The 27,683-nt window shown below is 39.9% G+C and overlaps 2 protein-coding genes across 7 annotated transcripts in view; one reads left to right on the top strand and one right to left on the bottom strand.

The window, feature by feature from the left end:
- Positions 1–6,684, top strand: part of REV1 (REV1 DNA directed polymerase) — a 53,877-nt gene extending 47,193 nt beyond the window's left edge. For 5 of the 6 annotated variants that reach the window (XM_050331248.1, XM_050331247.1, XM_050331250.1 and 2 more), the window contains 5 exons: positions 924–1,032; positions 2,079–2,290; positions 2,458–2,617; positions 3,462–3,564; positions 5,107–5,529. In XM_050331248.1, the coding sequence (XP_050187205.1) occupies positions 924–1,032; positions 2,079–2,290; positions 2,458–2,617; positions 3,462–3,564; positions 5,107–5,218 (696 nt within the window). In that variant the 3' untranslated portion in view covers positions 5,219–5,529. Of the gene's footprint in view, positions 1–923; positions 1,033–2,078; positions 2,291–2,457; positions 2,618–3,461; positions 3,565–5,106; positions 5,530–6,576 lie in introns of those variants that run through there. The other variant, XM_050331253.1, reaches the window with a different exon arrangement.
- Positions 6,158–27,683, bottom strand: part of EIF5B (eukaryotic translation initiation factor 5B) — a 36,018-nt gene continuing 14,492 nt past the window's right edge. The window contains exons 6-24 of the mRNA XM_050331254.1: positions 27,365–27,515; positions 25,987–26,082; positions 24,879–24,965; positions 23,417–23,506; positions 20,948–21,243; positions 20,208–20,315; positions 19,951–20,061; positions 19,013–19,080; positions 17,728–17,869; positions 15,982–16,113; positions 15,128–15,310; positions 14,839–15,000; positions 12,421–12,552; positions 11,055–11,186; positions 10,870–10,946; positions 10,588–10,752; positions 9,479–9,617; positions 8,768–8,929; positions 6,158–7,933 (exon numbers count right to left, since the gene is read on the bottom strand). Coding sequence (XP_050187211.1) covers positions 7,826–7,933; positions 8,768–8,929; positions 9,479–9,617; positions 10,588–10,752; positions 10,870–10,946; positions 11,055–11,186; positions 12,421–12,552; positions 14,839–15,000; positions 15,128–15,310; positions 15,982–16,113; positions 17,728–17,869; positions 19,013–19,080; positions 19,951–20,061; positions 20,208–20,315; positions 20,948–21,243; positions 23,417–23,506; positions 24,879–24,965; positions 25,987–26,082; positions 27,365–27,515 — 2,541 coding nt within the window. The 3' untranslated portion in view covers positions 6,158–7,825. The remainder of the gene's footprint in view (positions 7,934–8,767; positions 8,930–9,478; positions 9,618–10,587; positions 10,753–10,869; positions 10,947–11,054; positions 11,187–12,420; positions 12,553–14,838; positions 15,001–15,127; positions 15,311–15,981; positions 16,114–17,727; positions 17,870–19,012; positions 19,081–19,950; positions 20,062–20,207; positions 20,316–20,947; positions 21,244–23,416; positions 23,507–24,878; positions 24,966–25,986; positions 26,083–27,364; positions 27,516–27,683) is intronic.

Here is a 27,683-nt window from a genome sequence, read left to right as displayed (position 1 = left end):
GAAATACAGTATCTCAGATAATGATAGAAATTGTATTGTGCCCTTAGAGTAGTAATTGTAGTTTTGGCTAATTTTTTGTTGTTTGTGCACATCTCTGAATTTTACTAGTGAAATGAAGGGCACTCTCCCACTGGCAGATTTAATCCTTCAAATGATAGGTTTGGTTTTTTGAATTAGATTTTGCTGATTATGAGCTGAAAACACTGTCCAATAATAATGGGAAACTCCAAGACTAGCCTGTCACTAATTTCCTCCTTCAGACATGCAGTGATGAAAGGTAACTGATAATACAAGAAATTTTGTTTTGTCCATATGAGTGTGTCTGACAATTGGCAACAAATTATTTCCTGTCTAGAATTCAAGTCCCTGGGACAGTTGCAAGGGACTGTGGTTTTATCAGTCAGACAAGGGGTGGACAACTGTGGGAGAAAGAAATTAAACCTTTTTTGTGCTAGTTAAAGACATAGCTGGACTTGGCTTTTTCTGGACTTAAAGAAGTGAGATTATTTCCAAGAATATTTTGAATTGTGTAGCAGCTTCCAGGAAACAGAAGTATCAAAAAAAAAGAAGGAACAAAAGTCTGATTGTCACAATGTTTGTGTTTTGAAATTTGAATGGAGTGTTGAATTAGGCTTAATCGTGCTGTTAATAGGTAAGATGGTTAGTGCATTAGAGGCCCACAAGAGTAATTTTATGAAATAATTAAAGTAGGGTAATGTTAGATGGAAAAAATTGTTGTTTTTACAAAGTAAAATGCACAAAGAAAATGTACACCACGTTTTACAGTGTTACAGAATAAATAAATTCATTTATTTTTGCTTGGCATAAAATGTGAATACCTTTCTCATGTGAGTGACCTAGGGGGAAGCAAACAGTGCTGCTCACTATTAAAATAATCAAATGAATCTTCTGTTGCTGTTCAGGTGGATCCCGAGGTTTTCGCTGCACTACCTGCTGAGTTGCAAGCAGAGCTGAAAGATGCATATGATCAAAGGCAAAAGCAATCTGAGCAGCAACCTGCTAACACTTTCGGTGAGAATATACAGTTGTACAGCAGTCTTGTATAGGAGTTGGTTACTATGCAAACAGTTACCCAACCCTAAATAACAAACTGGAAAATACAGCTAAAGAAAGCTTCTGTGAAGATGCTGTGTTCAATTGAATTTCTGTATTTATTTTTGACAGACTGTCAGCTACAACCAGCTGTGGTCTCAGTTTGCAAACAGATGCCCAGCTTTACTCAAATGGGTAATTAATTCAATTCATGGGGACTTTGGCACTAAACTTACCCATGGCCATATGTTTGCAGAATGGAATCTAAACTTGATATGTCTTGTGATTTAAAGTCTTGCATTTTCAGTACCTACAGTAGTTCAGCTGTGTTCAGAGAGCATTCTCATGGTTCTCTGAAACACTGATATGGGTTTTGGGCAGCTAGAGGTAGGCTACATCACACCATGTGTCTGGTAGTCAGATGGTTTACTCTGAGCTGATCATCCAGGTCTCCTTTTTCTAATCAGTAGAAAGAAATAAGATTAATGCCCTGTGAACGTGCTTTCTCATGAAATCGGTTGGAAATGTCATTGGGTTCATTGCCAGTTAAATACTGCATTATTATAATAACACCTTGATTTCATAGCCAGTGAACTAGTACAGATATGTGAGTATGACGGAGCGAGAACAATTTCCTTCATGAACTCTCGTAAAAGCACTGGGGGGTCTCAACACTGCTGGCTTTGCTGATAACCACTGGTGGGACAGTGCTCTGAGGTGAGGCAGTTTGTCCAGTAGACTTCAAGTTTCACCAGTTGCTTATATGGGAGTACTGAAATACTCCATATTGAAAGGCTGACAAATAGCTGAGTATCCTCTGAGTACAGTAATGTCTAGCAGTGCTTTTCAAATACTTAAAACGTTGCCAGGATCTGGAATGGCATGTGAATGTTAAGGTTGCTTTATCTAGGTTGTGTTCTCCCACGTGATTCTTAGATTTTTGTGCAAAATACAGAGTTCCCCTTTCAGTGGAAAAGTTTTAAGTTTTAAATGTATCAACAACTGACTATTCCTGTGTTTTTCAGTGTCAAAAAATCCTTTCTTAAACCTGAAGCATACAACTACGAAAAATAAGAAAAAAATACGGAAAAAAAATCCAGGCAGTCCTGTAAGAAAGATTCAGAGTCCTCTGAAAAACAGACATGTTGGTAGCCCTGCAAAAAACATGCCAGCTACATCTGGAAGCCCACAGAAGCTAATAGATGGTTTCTTGAAACAAGAAGGAACTGCTGCTCAGGTACTTTCCACACTAATAGTAGAACTGTGTGCTTCTTTAGACTTAGTTCATGTTCACAAATGCAGCTGGTGTCCTTTACTGGATTCCTTGCCAGACACTTATCTGTGTGTATATACATGGTTTTACCATATTTGTCAGAGCATTATCAACTTTTATGTTTGGAACAGCCAGAAGCAGTTCCATCAACTTCGGATTCTTCAGGCCCCTCAGCTCTGCAGACCCACCAGCAGCTGGGTTCATTTAGGCCTCAAGCACCAAACCTTGCTGGAGCTGTGGAATTCAACGATGTGAAGGCGTTGTTGAAGGAATGGATCACAACTATTTCAGGTGGGGATGTCACACTAGTGGGAATCTTGGCATACAACATAAGGAAGACTACTTTTAGTAGACTTCTTGTACTTTCTTCCTTTTTTTTTCACAGTAACCTTGAAATCTTTACTGCAAGTCTTGGAGAAACTTGATTCTTTCTATCACTTGTCACTCTGTGGTTTTGCCAGCTCCTGTGTCTTGTTTAACATCATGAAAATTTGCATGCTCCCTCCTTAACCCATCTGTCTTGTGCCTTGATATTACTTGTGTTGGAGGTTTTCCTGATTTTTTACATGTATTACAACCACTGGGGTGAAACTTCTTGAAAGGAAATTCCTCTTCTATGAAAACGTAATTTTAGAGGCAAAGGAATGCACGGTTGGTTTTTTTTCTCAAAATAAATGCTGGAAAGAACTAGAGGAGAAAAAAAGAAGTGCCAAAGTGTTAACACTGGTGCTACATTGTGATTTGACTTTTAACATTATGTGAAACAAATAACAACTCCTTTATATTTTGGAAAATCTGACCTTCCTACCCTGGACATTACTATTCTAAAAGTTTTAAAACAGCCGTTCCATTCTAAATTCCAGTCTCTTTTCCCTTTGGTTAGTGCTAGCTTGGCTGTTAGTTGTTCTTACTGAAGAAAAAGATGTCTACAAGACAGATATTTGAGGACCTTGCAGTCCTGTGTTGTGCACAACTTCTGATGTTGGGGGTCATGTGGGAATACAGCAATTGTCAGGTTGGCCCCTGAGGCACTGACACTGCAGAATTTCTTTCTATTGTATTCCCATTATTCTATGATTATTTTCTGAGTATACTTAGAAGATCTCATTTTTTTTAAATGATTCTTGTATTACAGATCCTATGGAAGAAGACATTCTACAGGTTGTGAAGTATTGTACTGATCTAATAGAAGAAAAAGATTTGGAAAAGTTAGATCTGGTTGTTAAGTACATGAAAAGGTAACTTCATTGCTAGTACTTGTGACATTTTAGACTATTTTTGTTAATATTTATACACTAAATGCTTCACTGTGAGGCCACAAGCCCATTGGATGTTCCATTGATGAGTATAAATATTTTAGGTTTAAATTTTATATAAAAACTGGGGTAGCACTTAAGTAGTATTTCTTAGAGTCACAGAGTGGTTTGAGTTGGAAGGGGCTTAGAGATCATCTGTTCCAACCACCTGCCATGGACAAGGACACTTTCCACTAGGCCAGGTTGCTCAAAGCCCCATCCAGCCTGGCCTTGAACACTTCCAGAGATGGGGCGTCCACAACTTCTCTCTGGGCAAGTCTTTTGTTTCTAGACAAAGGATGCAGTTTTCATCAGCATTGTCCCTTCTTTTCATCCCATTTTCATTAATTTTTCATGGTATCTTAGACCTGACTTCATTCTCTTGCTGTATCCAGATCCTGTCTCACCTCCAACTTACTGAATCCATTCCTATTACATAGTTATTATGCTGTTATTACTCTTCCCATGAGTCAGGAGACCCAAATTCCATTTATGACTTGCTTACTAACTGGTTCTTAACTGTGGAGCTCAGCTTTCTATGTTTTATATCTGAAAAATATATATTTCACAGAATAATCAATACCTAAAAGACTACAGCAATGTAGAAACTTCACTAGGATTTTGTATTACGGGAAGTCTTTAGGCCCTAGAAAATGCAAAACACACAGTGATTGCAGTGAACTGTTTTATGAATGTTGCATAGTGAATTCTTTATAAAACTCTTCAGAAATCATCATGTCCCATTCCTGGTCCAGTTATGCGAGCTCTGTACCGATGGCAGTGTGTCTCTGCAAGGCCCTGTAATAAGTGTGGGACAAGGAATCAGGAGCTGGATGATGTGCACTTGTCCATACGATACCAAAGTTACGTCCTCCAAAGCTTTAAGTGTAGGAACCTCTGCTCTCCCACAGCATAGTGATCTAGAAGGAGATTGTGAGAGTGCAGAGCTACTTTGTTTTCCTTGGGCATTTGCTTAATGTGGTTCCAGTGGCAGCTGAGTCATAGAGGTAACTCTTAGCTCTCCGTGGGCCTCCATGATTTGGTTCTGTTCTTAGCAATAAACTCTGTGTTAGTGCCCCCAAAACCTATTCTTTAAATGTGTCCATCACTCTTGGCATTTGCTGGGAGAAACAGCATTTGTGTCTCGGAATGAGGAAGGAAAGATGAGGATCCAGAAGCCTGTAATTTCTGATCTCCATGTGAGGTGGGTGGAAGGTCACCCGATCACAGGCTCACAGCACTGCTAGATGTGAGTGTTTAGAACCTGCTGTGACACTGCCCACACCAGAAGTTTTGCCAGTGGGTGGCAGAGGAATCTGTGGGATTATCTAAGACCTGGTGTATTTAAATAGGGAGGGCTTTACCAGAGCTGAATGAAAACACCATTTGTGGTGAACTGCTGTGACCCTGTGATGACCAAACCTGATTGTAAAAGTCTGGTTCTGTAATGGTAATTTTCACTCTCTTCTTCCTTTTCACCTTCAGGTTAATGCAGTCATCTGTGGAATCAGTTTGGAATATGGCATTTGACTTCATTCTTGACAATGTTCAGGTAGTTTTACAACAAACTTACGGAAGCACATTAAAAGTTATCTGAACTTGTAGTAAAGAGCTTGATGAGAGCCTGGAGCTCTCCGCTAGCTGTGCCATAAGTGCTTGTGAGGTATTTGCAAAGTGCATGATAGTAATGCCCTGAGTTTTTATAATTTCAAATTTCTTTTTAAACAACAAAGTGTTTTGTACATTTCTTTTCAGAAAGTGCCAAATTTGTCAGTATTGCATGTAAATAATTGTGTTAAAATTCTTTTATTGTAGTATAGAATCTATTTACAAAATGTTTGTTTATAAAGTTTTATGGATTTTTACAGTGAAGTGTTTACAGTTGTTTAATAAAGAACTGTATGTATATTTTTGTACTGATTCTATTTTGTGATGCTTCAGTTTGAATGTAGTGAAGCGCCTTTTATTGAAGCTGCAGCTCTGATTAATTTCACAAAGTTCTGCACAGTGGCACTGCCTCAGCACATGGAGGAGGCTGCTGTACGTGCACCTGGCCACGTTTGGTTTCTTCTACACTTTATTACAGATTTTAAGCTGAGGGAAGAATATTAGTTCAGTTTCATCCTTCAGAGACTCAAACCAGAGTGGCCTGGCCACTCCCAAAGCACAGCGTCTGCTGAAGCCCAAGTGTGTTCTGTCACCTCTGGACACCCGTGCTTCTGTAGGAGAACAAGGCTGACCTGGAGCATTGTCCTCTGCCTTGCTCCTGCTCAAGACAGAGCCACTTCTAAAATACCACAGTTCGTCCCAGCCTGTGTTTCCTTTCTGCAACATTGCAGAATAGGTTGTAGTGAGTAGCAGAAGTGAAATAAATCGCCCCAGCTCCTGAGGTTCCTTAAGTCTTTTAGTGAAGGTATTTTAAAGTTCCACAACAAGAAGCCACTAAAGAAGCACAGTCTTTTTCCCAGCATTTTTACCTGTGGAAAGAACACCCAGCTTTGAGAAAACAAATCAAGAATACATCAAGACCACAATGTTTGACATCTGTGTTTTTAAGAACTTTATTAGTGTAGTTTTCATGATTGCATAGTTTGCAAAAGAAAATGTTAACAATTAAATGCAGTCTTCTCCCTCTGATAATTCTGTTCACCCAGTGATGGGAATTTGCACCACACACCAACCATACTGAAAAGGTCCTTTTCAAGGGCAAGTTTGAAGTTTAACCAAAAAAACAATTCCAGTAAATTAAATTCCATTTGCAAAGAAGGTGAGTTAATAAATGTTCCTTTGTAATCGAGTCCACACAATCCCAATTATAACATTCATATTTTTCCAACAAAAAAAAAGTGACAGAAGAAATCTGATCAAACTGCTTGTTGCAAGTTAAATTCTTGTAAATATCTTAAATGCTAAAAATTTCGGCTGCATGAAAGATCCTTCTTGATTTTGTTTCAGCTTGTGCTTTTGAAGAGCGGTTGTTTTGCTCCTGTCAGCATGAGCTGTAAGATACCCAGAGATAACCTGAACAGGAATACATCAAGTTGTCATCCAGCAGGGAGGTAGAGGGGAAGGTAGGGTAGGAAATCACTGGAATTACAGGCTGACTCCTGGTCATGACAAACAACATCCACTTCGGAGCTGGTTCCGTCCCACGGTGTCAGATGATCCAACAGCTCTGATGCAGCATCCCGAGTCGCACCTCCCTGGCAGGCAGCTGTTGGCAGGTGCTGACGCCGCTCTGAGCAGCAGCTGGAGAGGAGATGCCAGCTCTGAACTCCTCCAGGAGTTGTGCCATACTGAACACCTGGCCTGCCACTCCAGTGCTTCAGGAACATGGACATCAGCACCCTGCACACACTGCAGGGGGAAGTGCAGCCAGAGGAAGAGACACCTTTGCTGGAATGCGCCTCCGCCATTTTGCCAAGCAGAGAGAGGCAAGAGAGCCCCTCCTGGTCTTTCCACATCTGCCACAGCCCATGGAGTGAAACTGTGATTACTGAAGCAAACTGTGAAACAAATGGGCTACACTCTGTCCATCTCCTTTATTTGTGGCTCTGCATTATAATGATTACAGGTTGACTTCCATGAACTGTACAAGCAGTGAAAGGTGGGCAGCTATGCTTTACAACATCGTTTCACACAAAGCAAATACAGAGATATCCAACTGCCTAATTTTCTATTTAAAAAAATTTCTATAGGCACAAAGCAGAAGAACGGTGGAAAAGAAAGTCAAGGGAAGAGGTATGCATAAATAAAGAAGTACTTCTTACATCAAAAATGTCCCGAGAATCACAAAGTCTGCAGAAGCTTGGTTAATCAAATACTGCAGCACTGCTCTCATCAGTAGAAAAGTGAAAGAGCTTTAGTTCTGTAATAAAAATTCAATTTATTTTATTTTGGAGAGGGAGGGACAAAGGGTGGAAGGAAGGTGTGAGAGAAGGAAGGGCAAACTTTAAAACAGCAGCCAGTCTTAGGAAGGGCAGTAGGAGAGGTGAACAGGCACATTGGAACCATGGGAACATGTAAATTGACCACTGTCAAACCAGTGTAAATTTCTTGGTTTCTCATGGAAAACATTTTACCCACATATTTTCCTCCCAAACATATATCCAACACTGTCTTAAATATACGACTTTGTTGGTAACTTTTTTTAGAACAGGAAGAGTGCATTTATTCCTTCCTCCCCATTGCTGTAAAAAGTTATCTAGATGATTTCAAACACTTTCTTCAGTTCTACTATAAGCTGCCAGTCAGACTTCTGCATCTCATCCCTGAACCAGTCCTTCAGAGCATCAATGGACTGACGACTGATCTGTAACACACAAGACAATCCCATCAGAAACACACGCGTGCAGGTGCATTAAAGGCAGTTTCAGTACATTGGAAATAATTAATCTGAAGAAGGGGCATCAGTCTGCACAGCAGGTGAGCTGTATGACCATCCCATTCATTTCCCTTCACTTCTCATCACATCCCTTATGTGGTCTGTCTCTGCAGATGGACAGACAATCCCACCCTTATGCAGTAAGGCAAGAACTGGAGAGGTCTCCTTCTTCCACCAGGGCCCACAGGACCAGCACGCCCTCCCTGTCCCTGTCCCAGGCCCTACTCCCACCCCTCATTTGTGAGCACGTGCCCCCAGTATGTGTGTGGCAGGGGATGTTTTAAAACATGGTGACTAAAGCAGTTGGGAGTGGGGAGAGCTGTGGCTTTGCATCCAACAGTAAAGACTGAGCAAGTGATCATCTCCCCATCCAAGCCCAGTGTTCCAGAATTAGGGCAGCTGTTTATTGCATCATTTCCAACACCAGCTGTGATGCTCCGGGGGACTGCTGAGCACCAGCTATGGACAGTGGTTTGTGAATAGCAAGTGTAGCATTTTACCCTCTTGGGTGCTGGGAGCTGCAAGGTATTTCAGCCGCAGCCCATTGCTCCTCCAGGCCTCTCCGGGGACACCACTACAGACCTCAAACCAAGGCTACAGGAAACTCAGCTGAACGATGCTACACACGCACCGTGTTCCAAGTGTCTGTCAGTCTCCAAGGGGAAGGTCCTTGCGTGTTTTTTAGGTTTCATGCAACAGTTCCACTTCAGGCAAGCTGCCCCTCTGTCCTAAGCCCTCTCCAAAAACACAGATTGCTCTTACCTTACTGACGAGGATATCTGTTGCTTCAAAATGTCGTCCGTACATTTTAGGTGATTCCCCAGGAATTGGTTCTATTTTAACACACACTTCTTGGCCTTTCTTTGCAACATCCACCGGTTTATGGTTTATTTCAATACTTGTAACTATTCCAATTTCAACGAACTGCAATACAATGAAGCAGCTGTAAGACACATCCACACCCCCCCATGCACACACCCTTCCCAAGCTCCCTCTGTATGTGCAGACTTGCTGCAGGAAGCACAGCACTGCTGGAGCTGCCGCCTCAGCGTGGCCAAAGCTAAACATGGCACAGCAAGTGCTTCGTACTGAAAGGGCAGCAACATCAACCACCCACAGCTCACTGGGATATCAGCTGGTTATCTCAAAGTGTTGGGAGTTGACTTCCCCCCCTTCTTAGCTACCAGGAATGGCAACTGTGCTCGTTACTACAGCACAGAACGGGCAGTGGGGAAGCAGGATGGCTCTCAGGCAGGTACCTTCCAGCCACACTTCCTGTGTCCAGTGGCAGGGCTCAACTCTGCTGGCAATCAGATCCTTGACCCCCAGAAGAGAGACTCGATCTACAAGTCTGAACCTCACCTCCTGCCCCAAATCTGTGCACTGGGGAAAGGTGTGCAAACATTCCACGGTGCCTCATCCCAGGAACTACCAGGTGGATCAAACACGCCCTGGGAAGAGGCGCTTACTCACATTTTTGCTGGGTACACACATGGGAGTCCCCTGCTTCACCTGGCCGGCCTCCACAACAACACCCATCACTATTGGGTCACGAGAGTTGAAAATGAACTGAGGGAGGATTTTCAACTTGCATGGAAACACTGCTATATGCCTGGAAGATGAAAGAAAAGGCACTTGGAAAGAGATACTGGAACAGCTTATGTAGCATTAACAGCTCTGCCTTCTCCCACACTTCTTGAGCATTTTTCTAAGAGTGTCACTTGGGGAAAAATCAAGCAGGAAAAAACCTGCTTTCCAAACTTGCTAATTCCAGTCAATACCTGATCTTCAAGAACTACAGGGAACAATAATCAAGCATGGCTGGCATGGATTTTATTTTAACAGGCTTGGGCACTCAACTTAGACCAAGACTGAAGGAGTAGGAATTTTACAGTATAATAACAGCCACAGAAGAGCACAGGAGTAGAAATACTGCTGCCTTAACTCATCACAAGGGACTCAAAAAATGTCAAGATTTTTGTTTGTAAAGTGAACAAATACATTTAAATGCTGAAGTATGCAAACTCAAATTAGGATCAATATGAATTGAAACACATTTTAATTTATTATTTTGACTTAGTTTACTGAGGATCCCCCAATGACACGATTCCAAAAATTTATTTTGGGTCCCTATAAATCCTTAAATGATTGCATATTCATGTTACTGCAGTCGGAAAGAAGCCCTCTACACTGGAATTGCGTAAAATATAAAACAATAGAATCCAAATCCCTTCAGTTTTGTTTTCTTAGGCTGTGAGCACTAACTCATCTGTCACAAACTAGAAACAGAAGCCAAGTATAGAAAGCAAACGTTAAAAAAAACCACTCCATGTTACATAACAGTTCTAGCTGAATCTTGTACCTGCTGCACAGCTTTCACAACTCTAACCCTACTATGCCTAATCCAGATGTAAACAATTAGTCTGGAGCACTGAATTCTTGAAAATTTATTGCTCTACCCTCCCCTTCCTTCCCATCACCAAGTAATACCAAGGAAATGAGGTAAAATGCAGTTTCAGGTATACTGAAATAAGCAACACACTTACTTGGGAAGCATCCAGAATATGACTGCTCATACTTACTTGAACTCCTCTTGTTTCTGTTTTTTGTAGTCTTGTCTATACTTTGTGAAGGCATCAAATAAGTGATAAATTATTTCAGCACTAAAGATACGCACTCCTAAACTATCGGCCATTTCCTGTGCGTCGCGCTCAATCCTCACATCGAATGCCAGAATGACGGCATACCTGTAAGGAACAGTGCAGCAGTTACCAGACAGAGCACAGAGCCAGAGCAAGGAGGGCACTGCGCCTTCCCGCAGCCCCACCGCACGTTTATCAACAGAGTCAAGCAGAGTTACTTACTGTGGGTCATGCTCCAGCATTACTGATGCCTTCATAACATCTTTTTTATGGACAGGACCTATATTAATTCCTGAATACTGTTGAAGAAAGCCACACAAATCAAGTCACTAAACTTGCCAAGTCAAAAGAAAACAGTGACTAAAACACAGAACCAACAACATCAGATACGGCACAGAAATACTTACTGGCACTTCTGACGTTTTAAGAAATTCAAGTAATGCCTCTAAAGAGCCTAAAGTAGAAGCCTGAACATAAACACCTTTCTCTTCTAATTTGATTGCATTCAGTGTTTGCTTCAGTTCATGTATTAGTTCATCCTTTAGAAGAGAAAAAAAAAAAAAGGAAATTTTTAGTTCTCTTGCTATTTATGGCTCAGGGTACAAAATCTTCCTGTTCATGAGCTGGTGAAAGTATGACAGCCATACTGACAGGTCCCAGCTCAGACTTGCAGTGTAAGTCACACACAGCCTTGTGACAGACACTGTGATTGTTTCTCACATTAGAAAAGCCTGAGCTGAACTAGACCTGAGGATTTTGCAAGAATGTGATCATATAAAACAGCAAATGCCCATCTTGGGAGTCAGTAACATTTCTCTGCAGAATGCATATTGCTCTCCCCTGTCTGCAGGCAGGACTGAGCAAACACTTAGTGTGTGCTGATGCCTGTGGCTGCCTGAGGATCCATGGCTAAACCTGACACCTAAAGCCATGAGCTGGAAAGGATCCTGAACTCTTCAGGCCTGGGCACAAAACAGGACGCAAGAGCAGCAAGGCCATTTCGCTGCTTTCAGAGGAGTCAAAACCACATTTTTCAGAGCACCTCCCTTTTTAAACCCAAACACTCCCATCTCTTCCTCTGGCAGATAAATGGGTGTTGCCATTTACTTGAGGTCACCACAGATCTACTCCCTTATACACATTCTTGTATGTACCAACCAACTAGGTCTGTGTTTGGACATCCCAAAAGTTAAACCTCCCTTTAGAGGTACAAATAAGTGGACAGAAGACTAAAGTAAAACTACAGTTAAGAGTAAACTATTAACACATGAGTTTCCTTTCCAAAATACTTTCCTGCCTTTGGAGAACAGTAACATCTCACCACAATTTGGGTTTTAGGATAGCTACATCCTCTCCACCATTTTTTAAGTCAGAAAAGAAATTACCCAAGTCTTAAATCAGCTTTGCAATTATGACAGTTTGAAGAACTCCACTAGCAGATATGTACCTAATATAATGTAATTAGAATATATGTATAAATCACAACAAATATCAAATCAGTAATTAACAGTCAAACTATGCCATAATACTTGCTTTCAAATCTCATTCTACCAACAGAGAGACCCCAGCAAAATATCAGGGAAAAAGCTAATGGTCAAGACACTAAAGACATCAAAGCTTCACATGGGCACAAGACTACAGCACGTTACTGGAACAGTTTTTAAAGCAACCAAAAAAGCCAGTTAGTTGTGTACTGAGCTCTCAACATTTGAATGAGTTTCATCACCAGAGAACTCAAGTTAGTGTATTGTATTTCAACATTAGCCACCTCACCTTGAGGACTGGGACTTCATCCTCTTTATAAGCTACAAGCAATGGCAAACCAGCCAATGTTTTTTCCAAATCTTTCCCAAGAATCTTCACACCTTGAGCAGCAACAACCTCTTTGTGCTTCTCATACTGGTTCTGAAAAAGAGAATATACACACTAGCAAAGAGTTCGTGTCGATGGTGCACAGCAACACAAGTGCCGAGCAGCTGAAGAAATTGCAACCCACAAGCACAGCCGAGAGCAGACACTGAAGTGCAGCACCTCCCGTCTTTCATCAGTGACTGTCTCTGCTTTGCATTTGCATGTTCCTGTCTGCACACTCCTCTCCCTTCAGATGTCCCTGCACCTCTGCTAAGGGGGGCAGGGCATAGGGAAATCCTCTAAAAACAGAGAAAGGGGCCAAAAAGAAACATAGGTTAGAAAAGAGCAAGCAGCAAATAGGCAGCTACTCGCTAATAAATCCATAGAGAAGTGAGGGGAAGATGCCAACTGCTCAACAAAAGCACTAAAGCTTAGCTGATACACAGCCCTAGGTTTTGTGCACGAAGAGCTGTCTCACTCTCCCACTAAAGGCCTCTCATCCAGCATAGTTCCATGCTCAGTTTCCCCGCTGCTCCTTCCCATGCAGGGGAACCTTGAAGATCTCTCCACACTCAAGGCATGGCCCCAAGGCAAGACAAAACCAGTTATTTCTGAAGATCTTTAAATCAATGTTGGAAGGATTTTCTGGTTTGTTTCTTTATTTTTTTGTTTAGATGTCTGATCCTTTTCTTAAAACTGCAAGGCAGCTTCCTTCCTCAGTAAGCACTTTGTTCCTGCAAGCCTCTATGCTTTAGCCCTCTACCCCAAAATTTGGGTCTTATTTCAAGGATGACAATTCTGCATAAACAAGCTGAATCAAAATGCTTCCTCATTGTATGCTTAAAAAAAACGCAACAGCTATCCTGGATCCACTTGCCCAGCTCAAGGTTCCCAAATCCAGCATTCATCATGATGCCGATACCCTGTGCTCCATCTCCCACCAAAGGACAGAAACTCATCTGAAGATGTTGATGGGAACCCGTTATGTTACACTGCTATTCAGTCCCCAAAACAACCCTGGAGTCTCTAGGAGTTTCACACACCGATTTACCTTCTGCTTTCAAATAAAGGGAAGCAAATGGATGGAAACGCTTTCAATTCATTCCTCATGATAGCAAAACACTCAGCAGCTTCCAACCAAGCAGAGAACAAAACCTAAGCATAAACATCCGTTTCCCTTTTGTCCCTCTGTAGCCCTTACCAAGGTATTACTGTAAAGCTGCATCCAGAGCAGGAAGCCTTAGATTTGCCAAGGCAACTGTCCCACCCCACAGCCGATAATCCGGCCAAGCGGAAAGAAGGGCTTGTCTTTCTACTTAAAGCAGGTCAAAAGGATCTTGTTCGGATTCTACCTCTGCACCAACACCGCATCCTTCAGCACCAACACCGCATCCTTCAGCACCAACACCGCATCCTTCAGCACCAACACCGCATCCTTCAGCACCTCTGAGGCTACAACCATCTCATACCAACATCAGCCCAGGGCCCAGCAATTATTAGCATTACTTACAAGAGTACCTACATTTGCAGGATGGAACTAGATTAAACACCAAGGACTACAGTGCTCTGCAGGGACACTAGTTTTACACCTCTGAACCAAACCTTTAAGGCCTATCCTATTACATACACCTAGGTTATCTGTATGGAGCTTTTTGCCTTAAACAAAATCTGCGCAGGCACTTTTTTAAGCAGGAAAAATCAGAGCACCTCTTTTAATCATGTCTGAATTGTATGCGTGAATCTTAATATATTTATCAATTTATTTATAGCTTTTTGTTTCTGTGTCACCTCCTCATTTCACTTTCTCTCCTCAGGCTATTAAGACTAGGGCAGCAAAACCAACAATTCTTGAAAATGCCAAGAGGTTGCAGATTCTGCAGCAGTTCTGGTCACTGCCACTCCCCAAACAGCCCCAGAAACTCACTTGTTCACTTTTCTCAAACCTAAGTATATATGATTTTTGTTAGTAAAAAACCCCACTTTTACTAATGATGTAATTTGAACACAGAAGTCACTGTACCAGTACACTCCAGTTTCCATTTAAGATGGGTATCTCCCTCTCACACGTAGTCAAACGCTTGAATCCCTTATTAAAGCATGCACATCCTAATCCTCACTGCAAGATAATTCCTCGATCCTTTTCCTTGCCAGTACTGTAACACACACACCAATAGGTACGTACAAGTACATTCACAATGCCAGATGTGCGCTGTCTTTCCCTTGAGGCCACCCTTAGATACTGCTAATACAGCTGAACTCTACTACATTCCCATTTTTCATAAAGCTTAATTTGTTTTTTCCTGGATTTAAAAGCCAGTACACTAAAACCAGCTGCCGTACCTTAACTCGTAGCTCCTTCATAGGAGGAGGTAGCAGAAGACCTCTAATCTGAGTCACTATAGGACCTTCTACCCCAGGAACAATAATGGTGTCTCCTTCTTTCAGGCGTCCATTAATCAGAATAACATCTATGGTAGTGCCCATGCCTGGGAGTGCTTTAACCTGAATGAAAGGTGAAAAAAGTTACTCCCTATTTAAGGACTTCAAACATACAATTTTTTACCAGAAAAAAAGGGACAGGGAAGGGAGAAATTTCTGTGTGAATTTCTAGGAAGAGTTGCTGGATTACCTCCATGACTTGAGCTCTCAGTTCCTGACACTCAGCCAGCCTCTTAGTCAGCATAGTTTGCGTGAGCTCCACGAGAAGAGCTATCAGGCTTCCCATGCCATCCCCTGTGTGAGCAGAGGTAGGTACAAGAGAAAGAAAAGTGCGGCGATCCTTATTCTCATAAAACAAGGCAGCGTTCAAGCCCTGGAATCAGGATTAATAGTTACACAGGGAAAAACATATACACCAGTGTTAACAGAAACATTCAACCCCACCCAAGTACCACTGCATTTTTTAAAGCCCAGTTTAAAAAAACAACACTGTTACTGACAGTATGCTATGGAACATGAAGCCTCAATCCACACTTGGAAGCAGTGTGGGATAACACTACAAAGCTAATTAGCCCATCTAGCTTCTACACAGCACTGTATGTCACTAACAGAAAAAGTTCCCAGAACTGATGTGATTCATACCCTGCCAGCATCCAAAGGAAAAAGAGACAGATGAGATTCTCTCGGGATATTCCCAAAGAGAAGAAGAACAGGGACATAAAACTTCATCTGCTATTCATGACTCCACTTGACCATGCACAGCAATTAGCTACTTTTCTCCACACTAACACTTTCAAGGATGAAGCATTTAGAACAGATTAATGTAACAACAACAAAGTTTGTTTTATGAGAGGTAAACACCAATGTGTCAGGGGAGATGCAACAGTTTTCTTGATATTCTGAGTTGTTTTGTGGAAGACGGAAAAACCAAAACAAAACAAAAAACATGCACAACCCCAAAACAAACACACACAAACCACACCACCCACCCACCCCTTTTCTATCACTTTTGTTAAGCAAAGAATCTTGAATATTCCAGCCTACCTGTTTTGCAAATTCTACTATGATAGCTTTTACGCGTTCTTCGAATTCATCTTTTGTGTTCTTTTTCTGCTTCTTTAAGGTGACAGCTACATCTGTATCTGGACTTTTTTTCCAATCATATAACCTATCAATCTTGAAAATACAGCAGTAGGTCATCTTATGCAGCTTACTAAAGGGCATCTTTATGCTTATGCCACATTATCAGTGAGAAATACTTTACCAACCACCTTAGCCAGCCATCTATCTGCTCCAGTAATTCAAATTAAATATTTTTTATCTGCTTTAGCCGCTATATTTAGCTCTGTTTATGTATTTACCTAATATCAGATATCATTTCAAGATAGAAGTATTACTTCAGGTTTTAAAAATTCAAGCTATAATTATCTAGGTTCATATGGAAAAGGTTTATATGTTTTAATTACATCAAGTTTAAAATAAAACATTCAGAAGAAAGAGAGCCATGTATAGCTTCACATAACACACAGAAAACCCTCAGAAATCATGAGGTGTTGGGTTTTTCCCCCAAAAAGAGACTCTACTGGTTTTACATAGAACTTCTAAAACTTATTATTGAATTTGGACCCTTTCCTGTGTTGCTACACAGAAGGGACCATAGTGAGTTGTTCAGAAGATGTGACTCTGTACTTAAAAAACACTTCCCCAAATAACTTTCCAAAGCAGGACTGACTTAGTCCAAAAGACTATTACATTTGTACAAAATCAAAATTACATCTTAAGAAAATGGATTATAACCTGGTCAAACAATACAATTATAACTTGAAATGCAGGAACTTTTGGCTATTTAATCTCAGGCTCACTGTAGGCCTGTGACAGCTGTGAAACGTAGTTGGGTCTTCATGTCTAAACTGAGACTGAACTCTTTACTATTCTGCCATAAGGCTTTAACACCTTTCCATCCAGTGGGTTGTTTGGGTTCTTCTTAAAAAGTAGCTGTTTTCAGCAATGAGGTAATGGCCTCCTCAGTTCCAACCATCTTCAATCTTAATGCTCCTTTCATTTTTTGAAGTATACTGCACTTTTTACACTGCACACGAATATTTCTGACAGTTCTCTGTCAGTATGTCAGCATGTCAGTGGCTTCCAAAGTCATTGGACATGAGTAATTTCCACATACATAATTCATCTGTATGTTCATATGAATGATATGTAATTCATCAAGTCATCACAAACAGGCAGCATAACTTCTCATGCACAGGATTTCTAAAAACAGGGCTGAAAGGAACTGGCTACTTTACCATCTAATATTGCAAAGGCCAAAACACTTTGCACCAGTGATCAACACTACTGCTCTGAGTGCTTAAAGTCAGCTTGTCTTAAAGTCAAGCTAACAAGTATCAGTGGTTAAAATAAAGTGTAACTTCTCAACACGAAGCTTGTGTGTGAATTTTATCAGAAAACGTACAAAAATCATGTAAGTAAAGTACAAGAAAAAAAACCAAACACAACTGAAGTACAACTTCCAGAAGTGTGAATCAAATACAGAAGTTACGTAAGGTAAACAAAATTCATCAGTAAGGACTCCAAGAAGAACTGACTGTTCTACAAAGCTCCTGTAAAGCCATCGTGGTATCAAGGACACAAAAATTACAAACACAGGATCCAAGAACCATCCTATCAGACTTTACACAAGAAATTCCAGTTCAAGGAAGAAAACAGACAATTGTCAAATGCCAAATACATTTTTAGCATAGGGAAATACACTATTAGAGTAAAAAGTTATCCTACCTTGTTGAGAGCTACTATAAAGGGGCATTTCTTTGATTTCAACAGATTTATTGATTCAATTGTCTGTGGCTCCAAACCATGCATGATGTCAACTACAAGTATAGCAATATCACAAAGCGAGCTTCCTCTATTTCTTAGATTGCTGTGGCATTAAAAGACAAAAAAAAAAATCAGTAATGTAGCAACAGAATTTTAATAAAAACACCAAGTACAGTGTCAAACTTGCACTGACAAACAAAAAGTTAAAGCTGATCAAGTAGTTATTTCCCCTCAAAAATGTAAACTATATTAAAAAAGTTCAAATGAAACTTTGCAAATTTAACAGAATTTATTAAAGTATGCGTAAGCAAATTTAATAGAATTTATTAAAGTATGTGTAAGCAAAAATAAGAACTATTATTCTCCCAAGAGTTCTCATATTATATATTTTTACCATGTAAGACTTGTTCTGATCATCTTCTGAGCCAGAACTGGGACAGTTAAAGTGAAATACAGGAGTGCAAAACCTGAACAAGACATTTTTTTATACAGTGCTACATAAGCACTATGTTATATTTTTTAAACAATATAAACAGACTATCACATCTTTGGTGCCAAACAAAACCTGGCTAGAAGATGGAGGAGCTGTAAGTGGTACGATGCCAACCTACTGATCTTGAAATTAACAAGTGCCCCACAACATGGCATTTCAATGCTTGCAAAGGTTTATACTTAAGTCTTAATCCTTCTGTTTGGAGATTTCATCCCAGTGAGTTCAGTTATGCATGCCATGCTTTAACCTTGAAGCTGATTTAGTGGCTTGCCTGCATGCCACCAGACAGTATCTGATCTCTTCTAAGACTCAGATGATTTGTGCAATTAGTAACTCCCAGTCTTATGAACTCAGTTACCTTAACATTGACACTATGAACAGGAGACTAGGACAGAAGTTTTAAGTTTTCATAGCACTTAGGTCACCTGAAATTCTCACCTTTTCTTCTCCAGCTAGCTTCCTGCTTCCATCTTTCTCTTAGTACATTAACTATTTATTTACATGCTTTTTCAGATATTCATGGCTCAACTGGCACGAAGACAGAAAATTAATCAGCTATAAAAGGCCAGCAATTAACCAGATATAAAAAGCACCTGCAAATGAAGCAAATCCACTTATTCCTCTACTTTGGTTTGGTTGGGCTTTTTTTCAAATGGGAACCAACACAATGAATTAGGCAAAGACCTCGCACTTTGTTAAAAATATGTTTTAGTTGTCACTTCTAGTAAGTACAACGTTGTGAGAAAACATTACCTGAAAGACTCATGTCCTGGAGTGTCAATTATCAGCATGCCTGGAATTTTTATGTTCTCTCTGTCAAACTAACATTTCAAAATATTAGTTCTCTTATAGAGATTGCACAAGAATTAAAACAAGAGCTGGCAACATTACTGATATCCTGCACTTCAAGAATCCAGATACATATATTAAGAAAGGCCAGCACTCTTCATAAACCAAATCAGCCAAAGCTCATTTCAATATTAAAGTAGCACATTCCCCAAGGTATCAAGTGGTCATAATCTAAAACCTGTAAGACAAGACAGCCTACAGGGTAGTGAGATTTATCATCCTTGACTTGATGATTTTCTCCTTTCCCCTGACTTTACATATTTAATAAATTTTAAAAATCTTCAAAAAAGCCATCACTGCCAAGGCTTTTCAGTCAGTTGCTGCAGCAAGCAAAATAGGATATAGTATCCAAACCAAGCAATATAGAACAGTTGCTATTTCTGTAACACAATAAAATGAATCACCCAGGAACTGGTCCAATTCCAGCACATACAGCAAATGGTAAGTTTAACAGAAAATATACTCAGCAGATTTCAAGAAGTCTCCATTTACAATCAAAATACTGACAAATAAGCAGTCTATGCACTTACATGCACTGTCCAGAACAGAGTAAGCAGTATTTGCATATTTTTCTGGAGAAGGGACAATGCATTAATTGAAACCAAATTTATCAACGAAAATGAAAAATAAGACAGCCTATCCCTTTGGTGGGGGAAGGATAAGAATTTAAAAAATAATAATAAAAAAATAAATTAAAAAAATAAAATAAAAATAATTAAAAAAAACAACCCCAAAATTAGAGATGGGGGATAAGTACATCTGTCCATGTCAGGAAATCTCACATATCCTTAATTAGTTTCATTTCATATTTAAGAAACAGTCGTTGAAGCTGTGCAACTTACATTTTTCACCATCTTGGTTTGCTCATTAATAGCTTCAAGGGGAACATTAGTGGCACCAATCTGCTGAGTGATACCACCGGCCTCGCTGTCCTGCACGTGCGTGTGGCGGAGCTAAAGGCAAAAAACAGACCAGAAATACTGACACGTGAGACACTAAAGTTCTCTGAGCACACTTTAATTATTTCTGTCTTAAACCAAAAAAACCACATGCACATAAACAAGACACACAGGCAGTGCCTTCACACTCCACACCTTACCTTATCTAAAATTTTAGTCTTGCCCGTGTCTACGTGCCCCAGGACACAGATAACTGGTGCTCTGAGCTTTTCAGTGTTGATATTTTTGCTGTTTTCAGCTCGCCGTTTCTACATAAAAGACAATGAGAATTGGTAAGCATAAACCAAAAACCACAGCTCACCTCTTGATTTGATTACATACATACAAACACAGTGTTAACTAGCAGGACTTATATTTTCAAGGCAATTCAAGGTCTGTCATCTCTCTTTTGGCAAATCAAAAATTTTCAACTAACAGTTAAGTTCCTGTTTGTTTGGTTTTGCTTACAGTCTACTGTTATTATACAGCCTAAGTTATTATATCCACTAACATGCAGCTTTGTTGATGGTGCATTCTGAAGAAGTATCTTGGGTGAAGAAACCAAGAACATCAGCAGCCACAGAAGTGTTGAACAGTTTAAACACAGCTTTTAAAACTTGGAAATATCTACCTGTAACGGATAAAAGCCTCTTTCTCCAGGAGGGAGAGAGGTGGAGGGGAACAACACTGAAATTGTCATCTTTGTGCTCAAATTGCCTAAAAGTAAATACTTCATCTTCAGACAAAACCAGGTGGTTTTTTCTCAATTAACACAATTTCTGAACCTACCTAAACATTAGCCCTGACACAGCTATCATTTTGGTAAATTTAACAAAAAGGTTTTCCAATTAACTGAAAATTGTTTCTTATACAACACAAGAGTCCAACTGTATCTTAATACCTCAATTCTCCGTTTAGCTTTGTCATAAGCACGCTCTTCCTTAGTGCGGTCATCGTCAGAGTCGGATTCAGAATCAGAGCTAATTTCCTTGCTGGCCTTTTTTTCCATAGATTGTTTTCCGATAGCTTGGGAATCTGCCTCTCTCTCATCTGAAGTCTTTTCATCCTCATCTTCACTGCCTTCACTGTCTTCAGATTCTTCACTCTCTTCTTCTTCTTCCTCCTCCTCATCTTCTTCCTCCTCTTCCTCATCCACTTCATTTTGTTCTTTGACTTCAATGTGAACAGGTTTGCTCTCTGTCAAAAAAAAAAAGATTAAAGTAAAAATTCTCTATTAAATTCACACTTACGGGGGAGCTGGCAAGAAAAAGTAAAAGAGAGACTACTACAGAAGAGTGAGGACAGAGGAGGTTCTACAATAAGTGCTTGTCAAGATAATTTTTCAACTTGCAATGTAAAAGTGTTTCATGCTCACAGCTGCTGACTCGTGTTTAGAATCCAGGCAAGCAGAGCAAGTTTGGGCTGGGGGAAAGAATGATATTATCAGCACATTTATGCTTGACATTACTTGCAAATATTCAGACAAAGTGACATCTTTCAAAGCTGTATGCACTTCATAAAGGAATGAATGCAACAACACCTTTAAAAAGAAAGCCAAAATACTCCAAATTCATTACTATATGGGTTCTGTATGCTACTGATCAGGAGTGCACATTTAAGCAGACATAACAATCAGAACAAGTGGTTTCTCCTACAACTATAAAAAAACTCTACATTTTCTTAGACCATTCAGAGAAGATTAATATTTTTCAAACAAATTCTTCACTAAACAAAGAAAAAGAACTATCAAAAAGTAATTTTCTTTCTTTGAAAGCTTCCCATTTATAATTACTTCAGAAATCGTAAGAGGCAAGCTAACACTTGGAACACACAAGGAACACTTTAAAGCCTTGCATTCTCCTTCTTAGAGTGCTGCTAGGAGGCTCACCGCTCTTAGAGATTAGTTATGTTTCCTTACTACGCTAAAAGTCCATCAGCTAGCTTAGTAATACACTAAATCTAATTCCCAGGAAAGCTCTTCTTCTGGATCCCATTGGCAGAGCCTTCAAATCCAAGCAGCAAGAAGTGCAATGACCTCCCCAGCACAGTGGCGCCAGACTAAAACTGTCTGAGCAGCCCTTAGAACTGGAAGCAGAACAGTCCAGCACCGCAGGAACACACTTGTTTTGGAATGAAATCCTTACTGCTGTACGTGTCTGTAGATACAGAATCACACCTGAAAGCACAGGTGTCAGAAGTACAGGCCTGACAGTCTTTTGAGAATAGGAACCAATGCAGACACATTATGGAAGCACTAGGACCAGTAACTGACTCCTGCTCAGGACGGCTCACAGCAATACACATTCCTCCAACTGGAAGAAAATATCTGAGAAGTTATCCTGGACTGTTGTACAGCTCTAAGTTCCCCATAAAAATTGTTGTTGAGTGCAGACAGAATATAGCTTTTGGTATATATACACAGGAATATGGATGTTATGGTAATTCTTTCCTTTTTTCCCTCACTTGCCTCTGAAAGAAGTATATCATAGAATCACAGAATAGTTTGGGTTGGAAGGGACCTTAAAGACCATCTTGTTCCAACTCCACTTCCATGGGCAGGGACACTAGACCACAGTTGCTCAGAGTTCCATCCAGCCTGTCCTCGAGCACTTCCACAGATGGGGCACCCACAACTTCTCTGGGCAACCTGTTCCCAGTGTCTCACCACTCTCACAGTAAAGAATTTATTCCTAATATCTAAACTAAACCCATTCTCAGTCTGAATCCGTTCCCCTTTTCCTGTCACTACATGCTCTTTTAAACAGTCTCTCTCTCCATCTTTCTTGTAGGCTCCCTTCAGGTATTAAAGGTCACAATTAGGTCATCCCAAAGCATTCTTTTTCCAGGCTGAACAACCCCAATTCTCTCAGCCTTTCCTTGTAGGAGAGAACTTACTATAAGGCATGCCCATGAACCTTCACACCATTTTGTCCCCCACTTCTTTGAGAGTACATCTCCTAGATGTTGCCAGATTTGTGTAGTGAAACTGTTAATGGCTTTGGAACAATTACTAGAGAAATAAAACACCAGGTAAAAGGTTTCCCTAAACTCTCAGATGTGGTTTAAGCACATATTAAGAGGATTTTTAGTCCCATAAAAAAGAACAAAAAATTCCAACCAATTTATTTTAGGTGGCAACTCTACAACAGTGAATATTTCCAAAGGTTTGTCTCAAGCAGTATTTGTGCAGCTTCTGAAAGCTCTGCCTTTGAGAAGAGGTTCTTATATCTATATCACCACTTACCTCACGATTTGTACTATTGGAGTAGAGAAAATATCTAAATAAAATAGTTTTCTACAGAAACAGAAAACTCAGCCCAAAGAAACCCCTTAACCAGAAAAAGCACACATTTGGTATTTGCATGCTCACCTTTCTCTCCATCTTCATCACTAACCATAGCTTCCCAGTCATCCAAGCCTGCATCTTCAGCTTCATCTTCTTCCTCCTTTTCTTCTGAAACTAAGAAATCCAACATTTAAAGAAAAGAAGCAGTCAGTCCAGCAACATAAAACATTTTTAGATGCCCCCTCTTCTGACATACTGACAGCTGCAACTTACAAGTTACTTGTTACCATAATTCTATCAAATATCTCCATATTCCACAAGAACTCAAGAAATAATCTCCAATTCTCTCCACAAAAATTGTATAGCCGTAGCATCTTTGTCTAGTGAAACGTTTGTGGAAGACATAGCAAATCTACTCATCTAGTTCCTGTCTGTATATCGTGCCAGTGCCTGCCACACAAACCTCTACCACAACCACGATCCCTGAGAGGAGCTGCCCAATTTACAGGCAGCCATGCGTAACAAAAGTGAAACACGAATGCAAGTTGGGTTGCAGTATAACTTTAACTAGTGGCAAAATACAAATTGTCTGTAAAAAGGACTCCAGGTGCCTCAACATAATTATACCATGAATTTTAGAAGCACTAAATTTATTAATTCAGCAAGAATTCAGTCAGATATATGAAGAGACTCTTTAATAACAGACAAGTGGAAAAATGCAAACTTGCAACCCTCTCCATAAGAGGCATTATACAATATATATTTGTTGCAGCACATGTTGAATTCCAAAATTTCAGCTCTCTGAAATGAAGAGTAGGTTCCACACTGCTAGAAACTAGGAACTTACATTCTGCCAGTGAGACCTTTTCTTATGGCAACGGAATAGCAATCATGCAACAAGTCAAGTCAGAATTAGAGCATACATTCAGCTTTGTTTTCAAAACCTGCATTTTGTCTAACTTAAGGGTAAAAATTGAAACAGTCTCCTTGCTGAGGAAGAAGTCTGGTACAACGTGATTTTGACAAAACAAGTACTGTGTGCATAGGCAAAAATGAGGGAAACAATCACTTGCTAGGTTGGTAACTCATTTGCACAAGCTAACCCATATCCACTGCATTCAGCAGTCGTGAAAGCAAAACATCTCACACGAAGAATACAAACACTGTGAATAATTACACTATCAACACCAGAGGCAGCGTATTTCCTCCCTGCCTTCACCTAACTGCTGACAAGCCTTGTAAGGAGCAAATGAAAAGTCAAGGAGAGTGAATCATAAGGCACTGGATGTGCTTATTTGAGCTATCTGCCTAAGCGAATTGAACACTGGAGCTCACCCAGAATAAGGGACCTTTACATTCTCATTTTGAAGCTTCACGCCTCTTTATTCCATAAAATTCCTCAGTTCCAACCTTAAGAAAAAAAAAAAAAGGCCACTACCTCAAGAAAGAATGGTCCCTCAGCCCCATCCAATGAGGTATGATAACTTTCATGCAGCACTGACACACAGGTTGAAGGGTTTGAAGCTTACCAGCATTTACTACCAACCTGGCTCTACTGGAAGAGGAGTGTCCTCTTTCACTGGTGTTTCCAGTTCTACAGCATCTTCAGCTGGGGAAGTTACCTCCACACTTTCTGAAATGGTAAGACAGGAAATTGGTTGCTACATTCTTCCAAAGTGCAAACCAGCTTAGACATACAGCTCCACGCCAGCTTATCTGGAAAACATTCGGCTTTCTAAGCAGTTGAACAGATTTTATGAGATAGGTCAGTCATTGGCTAAGAGGATTACTATTGCTCTTGACATTAAAAGCATCCTTTCTTTAAAAAATAAGAGAAAATGAAGTAACACTAATGAACTAGCCATACTTTCCCTACTGTTCCATTAAAAATAAAAAGTCACCAACACAATTCAGATGAGCACCATTTCAATTCTTTACACATATTGCCTAATTGGTAAGTAGTCACACAACTTATGTCAAATGAAAAAAAAGAAGTAAATCTGAATTCTTTAAATTAAGGATTAGTCTTGAAAAGAGCCACAGTAATACCTCCAGAGGAAAGCCATGAGCCACAAAAGTAAAAAGCTGACACATTCAACCCACTTTACCTAGTGCAATAAACTTAAGTTTCCAAAAATGCAAGCTCTTTGAACTACTCTGAATGACTTGCACCCAGGAACTGAAATCTGTTTTTATATGCAAGAAAACAAGTGAACAAACTGTCTCCACCATAAAAGAACAGAACTAAACCGAGGATCAATTCCCTTTCATCCTGGGACATCAACTTAGACTTAATTATAAGTCATTATTACTTACACTGCTTTGTATTTAACCTACATACGCACACAAAGCATTCAACGTCACATTCGTACAAGGCCTTTACATCCTGGACATCTCCAACAGTTAAAAAATCTAAAGACAACACCCAGGTTAGGAAAAAATAACAGTCAAGTAGACTGTAAAGCAAAAGATTAAGTGAGCAACCTTCAAAGCAACTCTAGGATCCTAAGGCATCAGCACTTGGATGTGAGGGCAGGGGTGTCAAAAGAACCTCAGAGGCACCCTGAAGTGCAATTAGTTTAGCATTAGCTGATTTATTTCACAAACACTTCCAGAAATGTGACTAATCTATTAAGAATCCATGCAATCCACACCTTCTTTATTTTCTGGCTGCTGCTGCTTCTTTCTCTTTTTGTCTTCATATATTGGCCTCTTCTTTGGCACAGAGTCTTTGGATGGCACTTCAACACCTGCAAAAAAAAAAAAAGGTTAGAAAGAAAATCCCAGGTAACTGATAAACAAACTTTGGTTTAAATGAGAACATGTTTTCCAAAATTAGAAGATGGAGGAAGAAAGAGTGGAAAGTAGGTTTGATGCATACTTTATCTTTTTTAAAAGTCTGAATTCAAAAGCTGCAAAACTCAATCAAAGTTGTTCACCAGATAGTATTTTCCCTTTTGTTCCCTGTTGGGGGAGGGGGTGTTGTTCAGGAACTTTTTTATTTAACATTGATTGTTTCAGGCATTAAAATAACATCAGGTTCAATTCACCAGCTTCAGGTTCTTTCACCAGAAAGCAAGCGCTGTAATGTATGAAGGGATTCAACCAAAACCAGAAGTTTGTTGCAAAGACAAATTAATAATTTAATTACTGCTGCACCTTTTGAAACACTCAAAATTCCTTCAGGTACTGTGTGATTTACATTGTAGATTTGACAAAAATCCAGTTATAGGGGCACATAAACAGAAGGATTCTAATACACTACAGCAATGACCAAGGAAAAATGGCCCTTATGTATGTTTAAGAGCCCCAAATATTTCACTAGCTACAAAGATTCCTACATTTACACATCCACCCACCAGTAAACTGTCAGAGGGCGTTCTCTACAAAGATACAGACCACTCATGAATGAGTTTCCTTTTTTCAGTCACAAACCAGTTACCAAGAACAAATCAGGACATTTTACTCACAATATACTGGATACAATTCAGCTCATTGTAATGGAAACAGATTATATTTCACATAAAAGGAGGAAAGCTCCTACACACCCCTGCAAATCCAAGATGATAACATATCATCCCCATGGACTATTAGATAACTTGAGGCAAAACAACGCACTTGCCTAATTAGGCATGTGAATTAATTCAACAAGATCCAGATCGCTGGTCTTACAAATTCTGGAGCACAGCCCATCTGCTTTCCCTGACCTTTGGACTAAGACACTTCTTTAAGTGCTTTTTTTTAAGTTTCACAACTAACATCTTTAAACTGCAAGTAGAATGCACTAAAAAGTTGGATATTTAAAGTGTAAGATGAAAATACAGACATTTAAACCTACTTTAAAAAAAGGGGGGAGCAAGGAAGGCATTCCTTGACAACAGAGCAGTTTTACATGGAATCACTAAGTACTTGCCCTCCTAACTTCAAACAGTGAAAACAAACACAGAGCAGTAACAGGTATGAAGTTTGAGTGGGGTTTTTTGTTTTGTGGGGTTTTTTAAAATTATTATTATTTTAAACTTTACTGCTTACCCTGAGCTTGGAGTAGTTTAAGAGTAGCCTCTGCTCTGGCTCTGGCTTCTCGTTGAGCTTTTGTTAAAAGCTTTCCCTCCTTCTTCAAACGCTCCTTCCTCTCTTTTTCCTTCTGTTTCTTTCTTTCTTTCCTCTCTTGCTCTAATCGTTCCTAGAAAAAGATTAGGAAACATGCAGAAATTATAAAGCATGCTTTGCACAAAAGCTGCTCAACAGTATATTCTGTTCATGAGAAACATATTAAGGACTAACTCACAGAATCTGCTGAGTAGGAAGAGACCCACAGGGATCATCAAGTCCAACACTTAGGCCTGCACAG

Source organism: Myiozetetes cayanensis, unplaced genomic scaffold (genome assembly GCF_022539395.1).
Source record: "Myiozetetes cayanensis isolate MyiCay16 unplaced genomic scaffold, myiCay2020 scf5-8, whole genome shotgun sequence".
NCBI lineage: Eukaryota > Metazoa > Chordata > Aves > Passeriformes > Tyrannidae > Myiozetetes > Myiozetetes cayanensis.
This window is presented reverse-complemented; position numbering and strand designations above follow the sequence as displayed.